At 40.6% G+C, this 21482-nt stretch overlaps 1 protein-coding gene across 1 annotated transcript; it reads right to left on the reverse strand.

The window, feature by feature from the left end:
• Positions 1 to 7129: 7129 nt before the first annotated feature.
• LOC134577015 (nicotinamide N-methyltransferase-like) lies at positions 7130 to 19700 on the reverse strand. The gene is made up of 3 exons (XM_063435661.1): positions 19550 to 19700; positions 9963 to 10170; positions 7130 to 7559 (listed from the first exon to the last, which is right to left on the reverse strand). Exons 1-3 carry the CDS (start codon positions 19698 to 19700, stop codon positions 7130 to 7132), a joined length of 789 nt encoding a protein of 262 aa, XP_063291731.1.
• Between the last annotated feature and the right edge of the window lie 1782 nt (positions 19701 to 21482).

Raw genomic sequence — 21482 nt, forward strand, 5'->3', positions numbered from 1 at the left:
GAATTAAGGCAATATCCCACAAACAGGATACTTTGAGGGTAAAACAGAATAAAGGCAATATGTCACAAACAGGATACTTTGAGGGTAAAAGAGAATAAAGGCAATATGTCACAAACAGGATGCCTTGAGAGTAAAACAGAATAAAGGCAATATGCCACAAACAGGATACTTTGAGAGTAAATGAATAAAGTTTTTTAGTAGTCTGTGGAATATCACACTGCAGCTAGGTTCAAGATGATACAGGGTTGAAAGGGTTAAAGCTGGTAAGCACTTTCAGTATAATGTAGTACAGGTTTCTTACAGGATCATGCAGTGTTGCAGTAGTTGAAGATAAGAGTTTCAGGAGGATTCCGGCGACGGGACACACGGAGTTTCCATAGAGGATCAGGGTGTTTTCAGGAGCCAGGATGCAGGATGGTTTCAGTAGTTGAAGATAAGAGTTTCAGGAGGATTCCGGCGACGGGACACACTGAGTCTGCATAGAGGATCAGCTATTTTTTCAGGAGCCAGGATCAGAAGTTCTATGGCAGAACACTGACTTCAATGTAAAGGCCATGTGAAGAGTTGGGTGTGGCCTTTTATAGCAGACTTGGAAGATCATATGAGGCAGGTGAGAGCAACTGAGGATTGACTAGTGGCTAGGGAGGCCACTAGAGGCGAGAAACAGGAATTGCAGCATAAAACAAAGCAATATCTTGGTTGTCAGGATAGGATCCTGACAATCTCTTATAGATTGTATATCTAGACAATTAAAACTCATAGTACATCATTTTTCAGATGCATAATAATCTGATTATACTTCCATGGGTTTGCGTGCTATGATGAAAGTGACATCATTAAAATCTGTAAGATGTGTTTCAGAGGGTTTTTTTAACCAGTCGATATACTCAATAACAAAACCTTGTTCACATAGAACACTTCTGACAAATGTCTCATCACATTTTAATAATTTGAATTTATGTTCTCCTAATTGGTAGAAAGTTGCATCTAATGCTGTAAATAACAAAAGCTGTCCACCAGGTTTGAGCAAAGATACGATTTTCTTAAGGTTTTTGCCAAACTCTTCCTGGTCTTCACTAATCCCTTCCAATACTGTTACACTCAACAGACAGTCAGATTTTGGCAGAATCACAGGATCTGTAATATTTTCTTTTTCAATGTCACATTTCATAATGTGTTTAATTTTACTCTTTAACTCTTCTTCCATTTCCTGAATTTGAGAGCTGAAAAACATAAACATAAACACATCCATTAATAATAGTGATTCAAGCCGTCCATGAAGTCTCTAAGAACAGCTGTGTAAGGTCCAAGGATGGAGCATCAGGGCAATTGCTTCCCCTGAGAAGTCATGGACATTTCTGTCTGTCTGGCAACAGTGCTGACTGATTGACCAAGCTTACTCTGTCCCCAAAAGCCTGGAATCATTTTATATGTATGTTCAAGGAACAGTGAAGCAAACTGGTGCTTATCTCACTCCGTTGCAGTCTGTCTTCACTTAAAGGGGATTAGCTACTCCACCTGAACTCATTAATCAGGGGGTTACAACTATGACAGTTGTCACAGGCACGGGCTCTGAGGATAGGGAATGTGGGGCCTGGCTGTCCCACATTCCCTATAGTTTAGGCAGTAAAGTAAAGCTTTAATGTGCCCTGAGAAATGTGCGACTGAGCATTCTGTGCTATTATTCCATTGTGCTATTAATTACCTCAACAAAAATGCAACACAAGATATTCAACAAAGTGATTTGAGACTGTAACATTCTAACTGTGGAGTGTGAGTGGCAAGCGTCTGCTCTGTCTATTTAACTCAGAAGACAGAATTTTGTATAGTGAGCAAGGGAGCTGCTGGGGTTCGTCTGTTCTCTGACTACACAATTCCCAGAGGGGCTGCAGCCGACACGGCCTCCCGACCACCGTTATCCTGGCAGTACTGCAACCTTGGGGCTGCCGCCTGCTCCGCGGCACCCCATGAACCGGCCGGTCCTGGGGACTCCCATCTCCTTGGGGCTGCTGTCCGGCTCACAGCACCCCTATTGCTGCCTTCTTCCGCCGGCGCTTGTGGTCTCCGGGCGCCCGGCATCCTATTTCCGGCGCGGGCACCCACTTCCGGGTTTTGCCCGTCGCCGGCTGCTGTCGTCATATCCGGCGCGCCGGCCGTGCGCGACCGGCGTCGTGACGTCACTTCCGGCCGCGCCGGAAGAGAAGGTGGAGGGCTCCTGGATCTTCCCGCCGAATCGCCATCTTGGAAATGGCTGCCGGACGCAGCCCTCACCTGGGACCGGATCGCTCGGGGGGACGACACCAGGCTCGGCTCCACGTTCCCAGCCACTCCAGCTCGCCGGCTTCTTCGGCCTTCACAACCTCCTCTCACCGGGCTGGGAGACAGTCGCGACGGCGGCCTTGAACGCCTGGCCCGCCGCCCACCTTCCACTGGTCGTGCCTCTTCACCGGGGACGCCATCCATGCCGGCCAACACCTCTGCTAACGAGCCTGCACCATGTGCAGCCCGGTAAGCCTGCAACAGGGCCACCAACGATTCCTGGGAAACGTCCATCACTCTCGAAATTCAGGAACAGATAAGTATAAAATTCAGAAGAATAATATCTATATATTTTTTTTTTTTTTTTTTTAAAGGGGTCAGCAAAGAAAGACAGATGAAAATCTGAAAATCTGAAAGTCAGGATCCCTGCACTTCCAAGAGCTGACTGGTAAGTCCCCTCCCCTCACTGTCCTTATAACTGTCTTCCATCTTAGCAACTATGTATCCATATATCCCCCTCCCCTCTCCTCTTCCTTTAAGACTCCTTATCCTAGCCGCAGTCATGTCCCCCCTTCCTTGTCAGTCCAGGGAGGTGTCTTTATGTGCACTACGCCTTTAAAACAGACAAAGCAAAAATCCAGAATCTGCTCATAAAATTGAATAAAAACTTTAACAAAAGGTTTTAAAAAAAAAGCTTCAAATAACATCTATAGTGATGAAATGAAATTTTGTTACTTAAAAATCCTGCTATTATGTCATAGAAGATGTCATTCTTCTCGGAGAAGAAAAATGAAGCTGTGCATGATGCTCTCGTCCAAACCACACATACACAGTTGCACGGCATGGACAGTAACATGGCAGCTCCTAAAGCCCAGGGACAGTCTGGGGAATTCAAAAATGTTCCGGATATTCTATGAACCCCCCTCAGAAACTCGAGGACCACCAGGGAAATATTAATATTTCTAAAACGGAGTAAAACAAAATCAAATAAATGCAAAAGAATATGGCAAAAAATTGCCAGCAGCAGGATATGTCCGCAAAGACAAAATCTAGCAAAGTAGCGTAAAACGTAAAAAGATGAAAAATACATTAACAAAGAAATGCAAAATGTTACAAATTATGCCAAACAGGAAAGGAGGGGGATGAATGGGAATGCCACAAGCTGCTACGCCTTCGGCCATTGCAAAAGGGAGAAATAAATGCATATAATGCTTGCTACCTATAAGGTCGCTGCAAGCTATCCCTTGATCACTAAAGGGGATTCTTCAGTGGGTCACCTTTGCACAGAGCTCTATACTGAAAATTCCCATGTTAGAGAGGCTGAACTCCTATGGGCAGAGGGTAACAACCTTTAGGTAAGCCAAAAAGTAAAATGTAAATAGTCAGAAAATGACCAAGTCTGTCCTATAGGGATAGGACAGGAACAAAAAGCCTGAGCGTAGGAGGGGCAGAAGGGGGCATGCATACCATTTTTTTTTATTTGATTTCTATCTAATTATGGATAGGATAAAACACTGGTTACAGCATTGGTTTCTAAAATTATTTATTAATAGAGATAATTTACAATGCTTAGAATACCCTTACAATGTACATGTTGATTGAGTTCCATCTAGATTGAGAACTTTTTGAACTGACTTTTTTTTAGGTTGATTTTAGTATTTTAGTATAGAGTCACCAATTAAAGCTATCTGGAAATAGAACGTAGATGTAGAATGTATAATGTTCACACATTCATTTTAATAAAAACAGTTCTGTAATTTCAAGGTATTACTCATTAAAAGGTGATATTTGTTAAACTGTTAGACCAAAATAGTCCATTTGAAAAAAAAATCTCAATTTCAATTCATGAAGAGATATTTTCTGTTTACTATTTTGTCTTAAAATGCCTAAGGAGTATGACCCTTACCAGGAATTGGGTCATCAGGTAGCTCGTTAGAGGGTCCTAGCAAAATATCTCTGTCATGTTCCTGAGAAGGTCAGAGAGGGGACGATTGCCAGGGTTATTGGTTGAAACTTTATTTGTCTTTTTTGACATAACAATTTACTTGAAAGTAAGAATTAAGGCAATATCCCACAAACAGGATACTTTGAGGGTAAAACAGAATAAAGGCAATATGTCACAAACAGGATACTTTGAGGGTAAAAGAGAATAAAGGCAATATGTCACAAACAGGATGCCTTGAGAGTAAAACAGAATAAAGGCAATATGCCACAAACAGGATACTTTGAGAGTAAATGAATAAAGTTTTTTAGTAGTCTGTGGAATATCACACTGCAGCTAGGTTCAAGATGATACAGGGTTGAAAGGGTTAAAGCTGGTAAGCACTTTCAGTATAATGTAGTACAGGTTTCTTACAGGATCATGCAGTGTTGCAGTAGTTGAAGATAAGAGTTTCAGGAGGATTCCGGCGACGGGACACACGGAGTTTCCATAGAGGATCAGGGTGTTTTCAGGAGCCAGGATGCAGGATGGTTTCAGTAGTTGAAGATAAGAGTTTCAGGAGGATTCCGGCGACGGGACACACTGAGTCTGCATAGAGGATCAGCTATGTTTTCAGGAGCCAGGATCAGAAGTTCTATGGCAGAACACTGACTTCAATGTAAAGGCCATGTGAAGAGTTGGGTGTGGCCTTTTATAGCAGACTTGGAAGATCATATGAGGCAGGTGAGAGCAACTGAGGATTGACTAGTGGCTAGGGAGGCCACTAGAGGCGAGAAACAGGAATTGCAGCATAAAACAAAGCAATATCTTGGTTGTCAGGATAGGATCCTGACAATCTCTTATAGATTGTATATCTAGACCAGGGGTAGGCAAGCTTTTAGCAGCACTGTGCCGATATAGGATTGTGATGTCCCGTAGCGTGCCGGTCCTATTTTTTTTTTAAATTGAGGTGTGTATGCTGCCGTATTCTGCTTGTGTTATTTTTACTGTAATTGCTTTGTATCGTTGTATTTGTGCGTATAAGCAGGGCCGTCTTTAATATTGACTGGACCCTGGGCAAAGCATGTGTTTGCAATCACGTCCTCCACCTCAACACAGTGGCGGACCTAAAGTAGAGAGGTGCAAGAATTTTTTTGGGCCTCCCTGTTGCACGAGTGATTAAAAGGTAGATCCCCATCTGTCGTGCAACTCCAGTAATGCATTGACAGCTGGGGCTCTACCATTTACCCATGTTTCCAGGTCTTAGCACTAAGCGGTTTTTGTGTGGAATATGTTTGTATGTGGTGTTGGCGTGACTGCAAGCATGTATTTGTGTAGTGTTGGTTTTTGAATGCAGGGGTGAATTTACATATAATTTTGGTGTGTAACACAGACATGTGTTTGTACGTAGTGTTGAAATTTGAATGTAGGGGTGTATTTGTGTGTAGTGTTAGTGTGTGAATGCTGATATGTATGCACATTTACACGCACACAGAGATATATACACACTGAAACACACACACAGGCATACTGACATACTGACACATGCACACACAGATATACTGACACAGATTTACTGACACACACACACAGACATACTAACACACACACAGACACACAGACATGCTGACACACACACACACAGATATACTGACACAAAAACATACTGACACATACACAGATATACTGACACACAGATATACTGACATACTGACACAGACATGCTGACACACACACACTGACATACTGACACACACAGATATACCGACACACACATACTGACACACACAGACATACTAACACACACACTGACAGACATACTGACACAGACATACACACATACAGATATACTGACACATACAAAAATTACACTTTTAAACCCACCCTCCAGTTTCCTACCTTTCCTGCTGGTGGCTGAAGGTGTTGGGAGTTGAGGTCTGGCTCTCTCGGCTAGCCCCCTTCCACTCTGCCTATTCTTCTTTCCCGCACGCTACTCTCTTTGTGGGATGAAGTGATGCACGGCCGTCACTTCCTCCCAGCCGGTTGCCAAAAAGCAAGGGGCCCGCTCGCGCTGTTAAAGCGCCTCAGTGCGCCACCGGGACCCTGCTGACAGAAGCCCACCGGGTGGCCCTTTGTGCACGGGCCACCCGGTGGGCCTCCTTAGTGTGCGGATTACCGGCCGGGGGTTAGAAATAGTTGAGGCCAGCGGGGCTCACGGTGCAGCTGCCTAGTTTGCCCCACGTTAAAGACGGCCCTGCGTATATAAGCTATTATATTGTATATGTTCATGAGTAGTTTATGGTATTGTGTATGATACATATGAATGTGAGTTGTGTATGGGGGCTGCTTGTGGAATTGTGAGAATGGATATATCACATTGTGTGTTTGGTAGTATGTGTGGGGACAGTTTGAGGTATTGCATGTGAGAGGTTGTGTGCATGTATGTGGATTGTTAGTGGTGTTGTCCAGATTATGAGTATGTTTGTGTGTGGGCTGTCCGTACTATTTGTATGAGGGATTACACAGGAATGTAGGATTCTGCATTCCTGTGTATATCTAGCAGTCTGGGTGGCTTACCTGGGTTCCAGTGGGGACCAGACCGGCCAGGTACATGTCAAGGACAGGAACTGCAACAGCAACTGCGAGCTGCTCTACTACAGTGTGGATTCCTATTCACAAGTGCTGTGAGAAAGTGATCTGAGATCACTTTCTCTACGTGCTGCAATGCATACATTGAGGATTGTCCTTCACCACCTTTTCGGATTAGCAGATATCTGAAGTTTTACTGGGACTCCTGATAGGCCAGAGCCAATTTGTCTCTAGCAGCCTTGAGTGCCGTGCAAAGACACCTCGAGTGCCGTGCATGGCACTAGTGCCGTAGGTTGCCTACCTCTGATCTAGACAATTAAAACTCATAGTACATCATTTTTCAGATGCATAATAATCTGATTATACTTCCATGGGTTTGCGTGCTATGATGAAAGTGACATCATTAAAATCTGTAAGATGTGTTTCAGAGGGTTTTTTTAACCAGTCGATATACTCAATAACAAAACCTTGTTCACATAGAACACTTCTGACAAATGTCTCATCACATTTTAATAATTTGAATTTATGTTCTCCTAATTGGTAGAAAGTTGCATCTAATGCTGTAAATAACAAAAGCTGTCCACCAGGTTTGAGCAAAGATACGATTTTCTTAAGGTTTTTGCCAAACTCTTCCTGGTCTTCACTTATCCCTTCCAATACTGTTACACTCAACAGACAGTCAGATTTTGGCAGAATCACAGGATCTGTAATATTTTCTTTTTCAATGTCACATTTCATAATGTGTTTAATTTTACTCTTTAACTCTTCTTCCATTTCCTGAATTTGAGAGCTGAAAAACATAAACATAAACACATCCATTAATAATAGTGATTCAAGCCGTCCATGAAGTCTCTAAGAACAGCTGTGTAAGGTCCAAGGATGGAGCATCAGGGCAATTGCTTCCCCTGAGAAGTCATGGACATTTCTGTCTGTCTGGCAACAGTGCTGACTGATTGACCAAGCTTACTCTGTCCCCAAAAGCCTGGAATCATTTTATATGTATGTTCAAGGAACAGTGAAGCAAACTGGTGCTTATCTCACTCCGTTGCAGTCTGTCTTCACTTAAAGGGGATTAGCTACTCCACCTGAACTCATTAATCAGGGGGTTACAACTATGACAGTTGTCACAGGCACGGGCTCTGAGGATAGGGAATGTGGGGCCTGGCTGTCCCACATTCCCTATAGTTTAGGCAGTAAAGTAAAGCTTTAATGTGCCCTGAGAAATGTGCGACTGAGCATTCTGTGCTATTATTCCATTGTGCTATTAATTACCTCAACAAAAATGCAACACAAGATATTCAACAAAGTGATTTGAGACTGTAACATTCTAACTGTGGAGTGTGAGTGGCAAGCGTCTGCTCTGTCTATTTAACTCAGAAGACAGAATTTTGTATAGTGAGCAAGGGAGCTGCTGGGGTTCGTCTGTTCTCTGACTACACAATTCCCCAACATAACATACCATCGCCTCATCTCATTATTAGACTAACATCACCTCACCCCTGGCATCAATACATCAGTACATTAGAGCAAAGCTGGAGAGAATGTGTGTTTGTGTCATTCACTAATAAAGCATGTTAGGGCATTACAGAGTTAGACTCACAAAAAAGATACAGTTGGGGAAAGCCAACATACATTTATCTTAGTAATAGGGGCATGGGGTATTCAGGATTATTTTATTTAAAGGGACACTGTAGGCACCCAGACCACTTCAACCTATTGAAGTGGTCTGGGTGCCAACTCCCATCACCGTTAACCTGTAGCATGTAATTATTGCAGTTTATATAAACTACAATAATTACCTTGCAGGGTTAAGTCCTACTCTAGTGGCTGTCTACCAGACAGCCACTAAATGGATTTCCGGGTTCTTAGACGACTTTTGGATGTCTAAACAACAATGGAATCACCGGAATCCCCACAGGAAAGCATTGAATAGCGCTTTCCTATGGGGAGATCCTAATGAGAGCATGGCTAATGCCGCCAGACGCCGTCGGCGGGGGAGGAGCATGGGCGGAACTGAGCCAGTGCCGAGGGACATCGGTGCTGGACCCAGGTAAGCGCCACAGGAGGGGGCCTTGAGAGAAGGGGAAGCTACAATGCCAGGAAAACAAGTTTGTTTTCCTGACACTATAGTTTCCCTTTAATTCAGTAGACAGAAGACAGTATAGTGAGTAGCAAGAGAACTACTGGGTTTCCCTCATTGCTTTGTAGTGTAGCTTTAGGTTTGGAGGTTTAAGTAAATCTGGGCATAAGGAAAAGGTTTGCTTTGATTATTTTAGTAATTAAATTTAGGTTTAGGGAAGGCAAGATATTTAGAATCAGGGCTTCCATCAGAGGTTTAAAAACATGACAGTTGTCACGGTCCCACATTCCTTGGCCGTCGCAGTGGAACTGCCGCCAATATGGCAATAATATTTTCTAATGTGCACATTTGGCATGGAACAAGTAATCTGTGAATAAGTCAAGAGATAACAAGCGCAAAACGAGTCCTATGAATTTTCTACAGTTCTACTGCTCTAAAAGCTGATACATTGGTTTACAAGGCAAATGCCAAAAGTAGTAAAAAACTAAAAGCTAGAAAAGACCAATTTGGTTGTTCTCGTGATAAGTATTTTTGGGAGAAGGTCTATGATCTGATTTAGATTATAACCAATCTGTCTTTAGTGAAGAAACCTGAGGTCTCCCTGCTTCACCTTGATTGGCACACAAGGAGTCAAAGAGACAACATATTATTTACACATTGCTTAACTACAGCAAAACTTGTATTAGCCAGACAATGGAAACAACTTAATCTCTCTTTTTATTGTCAATTTAAAAAACAATTATTTAAACTAAAAAAATTTAAAATATGTTAGTTACATTAATAAAACTGTTGTAGATTTCCAGCGATGATCTGATAAAAAAAAAAGTGGAAAATTATCCCTGCGTCTCTACTGCATAACTAATTTGATATATCAGATTTAAGATGTTAATTGTCAGAAGGCTCTTTATAATTCATAATGACTTGTTTATGTTAGTTTGGCACATTCTAGTCATGTCTTTGTTATATTGTTTGTCTTATATGTCTTTATAAAATAAAAAAGAAGTAAAATAAAAAAAAATAATGAATAAATAACTAAAAACAAATACCAAAAAAGCCACAAAACAATCTGCAAAACTTTGATAAATCTCCCTCAGTTACTTCATGATAGTTTACCCTCCTTCATTTAGCTCCGTGATATACTTCGATGTATGAGACCAGTCAAAACATTCTGTATGTGTGTCCAGCCATTTCTTCACTTCCTTGATACATTCATCATTGAATTTTAAAATTGTGATCTCTTTGAAAACATCAGAGACTGTACATAGGAGGTGCACCAGGGGTCCCATACTGACATCAATCAATGTGTCTCCTTTAATGCGTCCTGCAAAAAAAAAAACATTTAACTGAGCCAGTTAATTTACTTTGGTTCTGTAATTTTAAAGAAGCCTTATGGCCCCTGTGTTGTCAAAGCGACTAGCAAATATAGAAAGTACAATTTAGGGGACAATGTCCTATCCAATACAAATACCATCAATGCAATTCACATAAAAAGCTGCTACCACAAAATGTTCTTTCTACCAGAACAAATTAAAAACCATACACAACAAAATGACAGCACTCTAATAAATAATAAAAGGTGGTAAATAAACATTAAAAATGTAATAAATGAATAAGTTAGTTGAAATAAATGTTCCTTTGGTAAAAAAAAGGAGGGTGTATGTGCAAATGGTGCTTATCTTTTCAAATATCTTATTTAATCATATTGTTCCAAATAAATGATTTAGCAGCTCAAATACTAAAGAATATATCATTCAGTATCTAAACAATGGTTAAGCATGTCTAAAAAAGTGGAGCACTTTGGCTCTGGCTCTGAGAATAAACTGTCTGATAGATGCAGGAGACAGTTTATTCTCAGAGAGAGTACTCCTCTGGGGACAGTTTATTCTCAGAGAGAGTACTCCTGCAACTATCAGACAGTTTATTCTCAGAGAGAGTACTCCTGCAACTATCAGACAGTTTATTCTCAGAGAGAGTACTCCTGCAACTATCAGACAGTTTATTCTCAGAGCCAGACATTAAAGCCTATTAAGATATTGATAATTATGCCTCTGATATTGTGATACTGTCTGAAATACTATTTGAGTGTCTCAATTTTGTTTTATTTGCAACGGAATATTCTTTACAAAATACAGCAGCAAACGATCTATATTTGCAAAGCCTGATTAATTGCAATAGAGTACTCCTGTCAAGTTGCAATAAGCAGACAACCATTAGACAGTTTCTATTCAGAGCCAGATACCTTAGGCTATCCAGACACTGCTAACTACGCCTCTAATATTTAGATACTGTCTGTTAGGTTTTTAAATCTTATCTTTCTCACATTATCTCTTTACGTCTTGGTATATATATATCTAGACGCACCCAGATTATATGCGTAAAAGATCAATTTGTATTTCCTTCACTATTAAAAGTTACATTTTAGAGCATATCTGTTTAGGCAGTGTTCTTTCTCCTTTCTCTTTAACCACACTCATATTTAGGGTTAACCCCTTCACTGCCTCGATACTTTACTTTTATACCAGGCTTTCACCTCATTAAACTTAGTTCGATATAAAGGGTTATTGGCACATTTTCCTCTCTTCTCCACCTAATTTTCCGTCTGTATATATTTGCCTTGAGTTGCTGTATTGTAAAATATGAACTGACTTTTAGGTATTTTGCAAAGAATGGGCATTAGCCCAACTCCAATATGGACGCCATAGAATCAACAATATCAGCCTGAGAACACGCCCAATCCATGACGCGATACGTGACGTCACGGGTTATGTGGGGCGCTCCGTGATCGGAACATCATTCACTGCCACAGACTCAGCTGTATATAACAAACAGGGACAACCTCGAGAGCGGATTGGAGGAGGAGTTAATTGGACGACCACTGAGAAGAAAAAGCAGGATATTTAAACTAATAAACAAGTAATGGGGAGAGCACACAAATAAATAAAATTGATACTACCCACAATTGATGCTCAAATTATTCCCTGAAACAGAACAAGGGAAAAAGACATAGGGTAATAAAGTTTAGAATTGTGTATCAAATATACATATTGGTCCCACTCACGTATAGGGAGCAACTTAAAAAGCTGGCTCAGACTGCATGCCTTGAACAATTAGGAATTCCAATGGACCCTTCTCCGTATTCTGTATAAAGTACCTCCAGGACGCTGATTCAGGGGGTTACAAAGATTTATTATTCAAAAAAAAACAGGAAACAAATTAAAATCAGTAATACTGAAAGAATGTCCAATAAAAACAGGAATCCACAACACCTAACGCATTTCGGCTTTAAGTCTTCATCAGAGGTGATGTATATGTTCGTGGCTTGCAGTCTTTTAAATTCTTTTTTTGGCGCCTTTTTCGACACAATTCTGGCACTTCACTTCCGGGTTCTGCGTCCGAGCGTCATCTGCGTCCTCATGCTCTGACGCCACTTCCGGTCCCGATCGCTTTGTTTACAATACATACGTCTGGACGTGTCTAGAACGTCCAACGTCATCTTCTTACGAGAATATTACTCCATTGGCAAAATAAAGCATAAAAGAATGCAATATACTACACAAAATTACATAATAAATAAAAACTGATTGTATTATTGTGTATTATTCTGAAACATTATTAAAAAACTTTTTTAAACACAATTTTCTTAAAAACTTATTAAGATCTAAAAATGATTTAAATTTATCCAGATTGCAGCTTGGGGCAAATTTAAAACCCTTTAAAAAATACTTAAATTTGCCTCTGTTAAAATTTTTTCCGATAAGTTAAAAACCCTAAAATTATCTGAAAATTTTTGGTTATCTACTTTCTCCAGAAGGTTTCGTTTCGCCTCTTTTTTTCTTTTTCCTTTAATTCTATTTCCTCCTCTTCTAATTCTCTCAACCTTTTAAGGGGAGTATGTACTTTTTTCTTTTCCCTTTGTTCTAGGGGTCTCTTCCCTAAAAAATCTTCCTTATTTTGGAGATCTCTGAGGTGCTCAAACCTGTTAGAGGTTGGAATTATATTATTTTTTTCTGGAGTCCACTTTTTAGGTATCCTTCTAGTATCCTCAGTTCTACCTTAAGTTCTTGCCTTCCTGGATTTAATTTCTGTCCAATCTTCTTTTTCTGAATGGATTTTAGTTAGATCTATGGGTTTTCGTTCTGATCATGGTCTCCATCTTGGCGCTACTTCTTTAGCGCCATGTGAATATGCTCTCTCTCTCTATTATCAAGATTGTCTCTCCTTTCTTTTTGATTTGGGAACAAATTAATCTTTCTATTTTTCCTTTTATGATAATTATTTTTTCGAGGGGGGTTTAACATTACCACTTCTATAGTCTTCCTGGTCTCTTTGTAGTTTTATTTTTTTTATTTTCAATAACCATGTTTTCTATATTTTGTATTTTCTTGACCATTAAGTCTATAATATCATCCAATTCATATTTTTGAAAGGTTCTAATTGAGCCTGTATTTTTTTAATCGATTCATCTAGCTGGTGCAGAACTTGAGATTTTTGTTCTATTAAGATACCTATCATGTGTCTTGAAAAAGATTCTAGAGATTTATTCCAAATCTCCATAAATATTTAGTTATCTTAATCTGATGTTGGGGGTTTATGAAATGTAAGTCCTTCAGGTATAATTTGTAGGGCAGTATACTTCTCTAACATAAACACTTCCCACTTTAATTTCATCTCCTTAATTAAGAGCCTTTCTAATTGAACACAAATAGTATCTAAATCATAAATTTTAGCAAAATCCTCAGTTTTTCCTTTGATCCCATCTTTTTCCCTTGTTCTGTTTCAGGGAATAATTTGAGCATCAATTGTGGGTAGTATCAATTTTATTTATTTGTGTGCTATCACCATTACTTGTTTATTTGTTTGTTGCTGTATTTTTGGGTGGTGATTGTGGCCCACCTAAGTGATTGTAGCACTATCATTTATATTTGAGAAGTTTTCACTATTGTACTGTATTCAACGATATTTAAACTACAAACAGCAGCAAGCACATCACCGACAGAGAAAGCTGTCACAGCACAGTGAAACGCGTTTCGGCAGGAAGATTGGAGATTTCACTTTGAAATTTCAAATATATATTGTTCTTTTTCATTTGTAAGTACTTTTGTAGTTTTTTATACTTATATTAATACATGTTGTTTTAAACTTGACATCCATCTTCTACCTTGCTGCTAAAAGAAGGGTTGTAGCCCCCTTAAAGGCACACATACCATTACACCAGGAGCCAGGTATTGGGCTCCTTATCAGGTGAGAAGCCAATTTTTCTTCCATTATATGTACAAAGTACTGAAATTTAAAACTCTAGGGACACCTTGCTTCCCTTCCTTTTCTCCTATGTATGTATAACGATTTTCCGACAATAAAAGGATCGATTGGTTACCGTGTCACCATAAGTACACGAAAGTCTTTGAGATCTGAGCCTATCCTGTAGGGCTCTGTTACATGTGAGTGATTCCATATAGATTATTCATGCAGTGGATCTATCACATACGTTACTTGCACTATTTGCACTTATATCTGTTTCAGATACATTGTACTGCGATACCTTTTCCATACATATGTATGCCAACCCACATGGGTAAGCCTGTATATTTTTAAGCACTCCACATATACACCAGTGGTGTTTTTTACTATTATTGTATTCTCCTGCACTGTGTGTACTCCAGATTCCAGCTTGTACTCCCAGAACGATGTGTCGTCTGGTTACTGGGAGGGGAAATGGCTACTCTTTACTGTTCCAGTGTTGAGTATTCAACTGGGAAAGTCCTTGTGAGGACTAGAGCTCCCAGGACTGAGTGTCGTCTAGTGCCTGGGGGTGTCTAGAGCTAATTCCTATTCGGCTCCTGGTGGGGGCGGTTCCAGGGCCCCAGTCAAGCCACAGTGACTGTGGGCAGAAGTGCTGCTGTTTGTCCCCTTTTCCAGCTAGGAAGCGGTCCTTTGCGGAGGTACCCAGCCAGGGGTACAGGGAGCTCCGTTACAGACCCCTATAAGGCACAAGAAGTCATTGTAAGGATTGACAGAGTAGTGTGGTATGAGAGAAGTGATGGGAGAGATAAGTCAGCCTGGCAGCAGGATTCACTATGGACTTGTAAGGGTCTTACCTGGAGGTGGGAGTCCAAAGTGGTGAGTTAATGCACACCCTTGCAGTTTAACATGAACAGAGGAGACAATAGGAAGATATCTCCAAAGTTATGAAACAATGCACAGGGGCTTTGCAGGAAAAGTACTCTTTGATATGCAGAACAAACAAGGGAATTCCAATAGAGTAGTCAGGTACAGTTCCAATGGTCGGGGGAGGCAGAAATCAGCAAATACGGTCAGTGGCGTACTAAGGGGGGAGCGGGGGGGGGGTGGCCCGCCCCGGGTGCCACTGACTAGGGGGGTGCCATGACGTCCAGTGTCATATGTCACCCCCCCCATCATTACGCTGCGGCGGCTGCGCACAGCCGCAGCACCTTTGCGCCCGGCGGGACTTCAAGGAGAAGGGGGAGGAGTGTTGCGGGCCGCAACGTCGTGCAACATGATGACGTCGTGCGCAGCGCCGTCAGCCCGCCTTCACGGATATTCACGCGGTCAAGGCATCATCAAAATGTGAGTAGTCATTTTATGTGATGGGGCTAAATTAATTAAAGGGGGGGTGGATAATGGATTAATTATAGAAGGGGAGGGAGGTTTAATTAAAGGGGTGAGGATTAATTAAAGGGGTGTATTAATTAATTAAGGGGGGTGTATTAATTAATTAAGGGGGGTGTATTAATTAATGGGGGTGAGTGTTAATTAAGGGGGTGTGGATTAATTAATGGGGGTGTGAGGATTAATTAAGGGGGGTGTGGATTAATTAAGGGGGCTGTATTAAGGGGGGTGTATTAATTAAGGGGGGAGTGGATTAATTAAGGGGTGTGTATTAATTAAGGGGTGTGTATTAATAATGGGGGTGAGTATTAATTAAGGGGGGTGTATTAATTAATGGGGGTGAGTGTTAATTAAGGGGGTGTGGATTAATTAATGGGGGTGTGAGGATTAATTAAGGGGGGTGTGGATTAATTAAGGGGGCTGTATTAAGGGGGGTGTATTAATTAAGGGGGGAGTGGATTAATTAAGGGGTGTGAGGATTAATTAAGGGGGTGTATTAATTAAGGGGTGTGTGGATTAATTAAGGGGGCTGTATTAATTAAGGGGGGAGTGAGGATTAATTAAGGGGGGTGTATTAATTAATGGGGGTGAGTATTAGTTAAGGGGGTGTATTAAGGGGGTGTGTATTAATTAAGGGGGGTGTGAGGATTAATTAAGGGGGTGTATTAATTAAGGGGTGTGGATTAATTAAGGGGGTGTATTAATTAAGGGGGGAGTGAGGATTAATTAAGGGGGGTGTATTAATGGGGGTGAGTATTAATTAAGGGGGTGTATTAAGGGGGTGTGGATTAATTAAGGGGGGGTGAGGATTAATTAAGGGGGTGTATTAATTAAGGGGGTGGATTAATTAAGGGGGTGTATTAATTAAGGGGTGTGTGGATTAATTAAGGGGGTGTATTAATTAAGGGGGGAGTTGAGGATTAATTAAGGGGGGTGTATTAATGGGGGTGAGTATTAATTAAGGGGGTGTATTATGGGGGTGTGGATTAATTAAGGGGGGTGTGAGGATTAATTAAGGGGGTGTATTAATTAAGGGAAAGTGAGGATTAATTAAGGGGGTGTATTAATTAAGGGGGAGTGAGGATTAATTAAGGGGGGTGTATTAATTAATGGGGGTGATTATTAATTAAGGGGGTGTGGATTAATTAAGGGGGGTGTGAGGATTAATTAAGGGGGTGTGGATTAATTAAGGGGGGTGTGTATTAATTAAGGGGAGTGTATTAATTAAGGGAAAGTGAGGATTAATTAAGGGGGTGTATTAATTAAGGGGAGTATTAATTAAGGGGGTGTATTAATTAAGGGGGGTGTATTAATTAAGGGGGAGTGAGGATTAATTAAGGGGGGTGTATTAATTAATGGGGGCGAGTATTAATTAAGGGGGTGTGGATTAATTAAGGGGGTGTGAGGATTAATTAAGGGGGTGTGGATTAATTAAGGGGGGTGTGAGGATTAATTAAGGGGGTGTGGATTAATTAAGGGGGGTGTGTATTAATTAAGGGGAGTGTATTAATTAAGGGAAAGTGAGGATTAATTAAGGGGGTGTATTAATTAAGGGGAGTATTAATTAAGGGGGTGTATTAATTAAGGGGGGTGTATTAATTAAGGGGGAGTGAGGATTAATTAAGGGGGGTGTATTAATTAATGGGGGCGAGTATTAATTAAGGGGGTGTGGATTAATTAAGGGGGTGTGAGGATTAATTAAGGGGGTGTATTAATTAAGGGGGGTGTGGATTAATTAAGGGGGTGGATTAATTAAGGGGGCTGTATTAATTAAGGGGGGAGTGAGGATTAATTAAGGGATGTGTATTAATTTAGGGGGGTGTATTAATTAAGGGGAGTGAGGATTAATTAAGGGGGTGTATTAATTAAGGGGGAGTGAGGATTAATTAAGGGGGGTGTATTAATTAATGGGGTGAGTATTAATTAAGGGGGTGTATTAAGGGGGTGTGGATTAATTAAGGGGGGTGTGAGGATTAATTAAGGGGGTGTATTAATTAAGGGGGGTGTGGATTAATTAAGGGGGGTGTATTAATTAAGGGGGAGTGAGGATTAATTAAGGGGGGTGGATTAATTAAGGGGCAGTGAGGATTAATTAAGGGGGTGTATTAATTAAGGGAAAGTGAGGATTAATTAAGGGGGTGGATTAATTAAGGGGAGTGAGGAATAATTAAAGGGGTGTATTAATTAATGGGGTGTATTAATTAAGGGGGGTGTATTAATTAAGTGGCAGTGAGGATTAATCAAGGGGTGTGTGTATTAATTGAGGGGGGTGTATTAATTAAGGGGGGTGTATTAATTAAGGGGAGTGTATTAATTAAGGGGGGTGTATTAATTAAGGGGGTGTATTAAGGGGTGTGTGGATTAATTAAGGGGGTGTATTAATTAAGGGGGTGTATTAATTAAGGGGGGCGTGGATTAATTAAAGGGGGTGTGGATTAAAGAATTAAAGGGGGAGGTTTAAATAATGGGGGTGCAGGTTTTTTTATTAAGGGGGTTGCAGTATTCTATTTATTAAGGGAGGATGTGCACTGCAGATTTTTGTTTTTTGTTAAGGGGGTGTGCAGGGTTTTTATAAGGGGGGTGTGCAGGTTTTTTGTTATTAAGAGGGGTTGTGCACGTTTTTGTTTTTTATTAAGGGGGTGTGCAGGGTTTTTTATTAAGGGGGTGTGCAGGATTTTTATGTGTAGGGAGTGAATGAAATTTATGTGATCGGGGTGCAGGGTTTTTATATGAAGGGCGAGACAAGGGGCTTGGTAGAAAGGGGCAGGGCAGGAGTTTTCTAGAAGGTTCTCACCAGCCCCTTTCTACAAAAGCACTGGTCTTCCCCCTTCTACAAAACTGGCGCATTTTACAAATTTTACAAGCAGTTTACAAATGCGTGCAATAAATATTATTGAAAACATTGAAAAAAATGTGTGTGTGGGGGGGGGGGGGGGGGGTGCCACACTCAGGGTCCGCCCCGGGTGCCAAATGCTCTAGGTACGCCCCTGAATACGGTAAACAGTACTGAAGGTCAAAGCAGGAGTCAGATGAACTAAATTGTTTCCAAGACGGGTAACAAAACGATCTGACCAGGAGGAAGTGGCAAGGCAGGGCTTATAAAGGTAGCTAATAAGCTACTTAATCAGGAACCACATGCAGGCATGAATAGTAGTTCAGGCATAGTGATGCAGATACCATAGCATGAGAAATGAACAAGAATGAACATGAGAAGTGGCGATGAGAAAAAATCACTGACTGGGATGAAAAAGAACCAGGTGCAATTCCAGCCAGGCCCTGAGAAGAGATGTCCACGCCTGGCAGTCTGCTTGGCATGGTGTGAACCGTGGCAGGACTATAGTGAGGCAGTATGGTTTCCGTAGAGACCAATAGGAAAGAATTACAATAGTAAATAAGAGAAATTTCAAGAGTTTTAGCAAGCTTAGTAGCATATTGTGAGAGTCGAAGATCTTTTAAGGCGGAATTTGTAGGATTTGGAGACAGATTGGATATGAGGTGTGAAGATGAGGTCACAATTAAAGATAACATAATCCCAGCAAGTTTGCTAGGGGGGATTTAAACATGTACCATCCACATGCAGGGAGAGTGAAAGATGAGTATTATTATTATAAGAAGCTCAGGTTTGGACATATTGAGTTTAAGGAGTGGGAGAACATCAAATCTAAGATAGAAGAGAGGCATCTGGTGACACATTCTTGGACAGCAGGAGAGAGATCACAGAAGGAGAGTTATATCTGGATGTCTTAAGCATACAGGTGGTAGTGGAATCCAAAAAAGTATTAAGATTTCCAAGAGAGACACCATATCAGAAGGAAACCAAGGAAAGAAATCTGAGGGACTCCAGCTGAAATAGGAAGAGGGGTTAAGCTGTTAAGCAGAGAAAGAGACACTAAATAATAATTGGGAGACATAGGGTGAGAACCATGAAAGGACAGTGCCATGAAGGTCAAGGGTGTAAAGAGTTTTACTGCACTTTCATACTCCAAACACAATGGCCACTACAAATCACTGATGTGGTCATGGTGCTTGGACTAGCCATTTAAATTATTGAAATTGGCATTAACACAACTTACCTGAGGTCACTGACTTGTGAAGCTGCATTATAGGATACCTTATTGCGACTTCTTGCATTGCCTGATGAGTAGTTTGTGAAAAATAAACATCAAGATGCATTTTGGAATTAAATTCATCCACATGATAGCGTTTGTGAGATTTCGAGGCCATTCTGGATGTCTACAGTGCTGCAGTGCTACTGTGTGATTAGTGTGTCGTTTTTAAAGCTTTGAAAATGAAGTCATATTACTTTACATAAACACCCAAAGGCTTATTTAATATGTACTTTAGAAATTTATATTTAAAGATTTTGTGAATTTTTAATATGATTTGGTTCTATGTAAAGAAGAAAATTAAAACCCATCTGAGGTCAGAAACCAAATACAAGACTTATCGGTTACAACCATTTATTTATTCATTTATTTATTTTGGTTTATGAATTTGCTTAATTTTAGGTTGAAAAAGTTTTCCAAGTTGCCTACTTTAGCATAGATTGTGCAAGTCATGTTTCCACTCACTTTAAATCAATTTCTAATAAGTAGATCAATTAGAATAAAAATAGAGGGGGGGAGATTAAATAAAATCATGACACCAAAGGATGAGACAATGGGGGAATTTATCATGATGTTCTGTTCTAAAAAGTGGTCTAATGCACTAAAAGTCTAAAATGTCACCACAGAAACCATGTATCAGCACACATATTCAGCATTGTGATGCTTTTACAGAACAGAACACTTTGATAAATGAGTATAGAATCCACGAACAAAGAGACAAAGAGACGAACAAAGAGACATCAGCAAAGGTGGGAATAATATCTGATGAATGGAACTACAGTCGACATCTGAACTATATGTCTCTGCTTAATGGTGGGTTCCTTTTGAAAACAAAATAAATATTTCATCCTGCAATACTTGATTCAATGCCATATGCTGCTACACATCTTGTCTGACTTCATATAAATATGATTTTTTTTATGTTCTCCTTTTTTTAATGTATTAATACTCTGCCTTTTTCCCTCACATGTTGTGCACCCTGACAAATTAATTCCCACACTGAAAGGCTGTCCAAACCATCCTTAAAGGCTTAAAACTTGAGTCCGATGCTTTTAGCCAACCTTAAAAGTCACTTGCCACAGCAAGTCCAGGTCATATTCACCAGATGTGAATTTCTACTCACCAAGGCTAAAAAAAATTCTCGTCTATGGGTAGTGGCGAGTGGAAATTTTGAGCCTTGCAGTTAATTATTTACATTATTTGTCTTCTAGTCTTCTATTAGTTGTTAAGATCAATTGTTAATATAAAATAGGCATTAAAACACTGATTACAGCATTGGTTTCTAAAATTGTTTATTGAAAGGGACAAGTTGCAATGCTTAGAATAAGGGGAGTACCTAGAGCATTTGGCACCCAGGGCAGATCCTGTGCTTGGCACCCCCTCCCATACACCCCCCCCAAAAAAACACCTGTAAAATGTTTTTTTTTTGTTTTTTTTGTGAATGTATTGCACAAGTTTGTATACTTTGCAAAACCGCTGTCAGCCCCCTTCTACAAAACCCTTGTCCTGCCCCGTCACAGGCAGACAGGTACACACAGTCACAGGCAGGCATACACACACAGTTACAGGCAGACAGTCACACACACATAGTTACAGGCATGCAGACACACACACAGTTACAGGAATTCAGTCACACACACACAGTTACAGGCAGACAGTCACACACACACACACACACACACACAGTTACAGGCATGCAAACACACCCACACACAGTTAAAGGCATGCAGCCACACACACAAATACACACAGTTACTGACAGACAGTTACACACACACACACACACACACACTCGCACACACAGTTACAGGCAGCCAGTTACACACACAGTTACAGGCGGACAGTTTTACACACACACACACACACACTCACACACACACAGTTACAGGAATTCACATGC

Source organism: Pelobates fuscus, chromosome 11 (assembly GCF_036172605.1).
Source record: "Pelobates fuscus isolate aPelFus1 chromosome 11, aPelFus1.pri, whole genome shotgun sequence".
NCBI lineage: Eukaryota > Metazoa > Chordata > Amphibia > Anura > Pelobatidae > Pelobates > Pelobates fuscus.

Bases quoted from the DNA above. Each gene is read 5' to 3' on its own strand.
- LOC134577015 (XM_063435661.1), bottom strand. From the start codon at position 19,700: ATGGCCTCGAAATCTCACAAACGCTATCATGTGGATGAATTTAATTCC. The intron at 10,171-19,549 runs GTAAGTTGTGTT...TTTTTTTTGCAG, and splicing joins TCACAAGTCAGTGACCTCAG to GACGCATTAAAGGAGACACA. The intron at 7,560-9,962 runs GTAAACTATCAT...TATGTTTTTCAG, and splicing joins ACGGAGCTAAATGAAGGAGG to CTCTCAAATTCAGGAAATGG.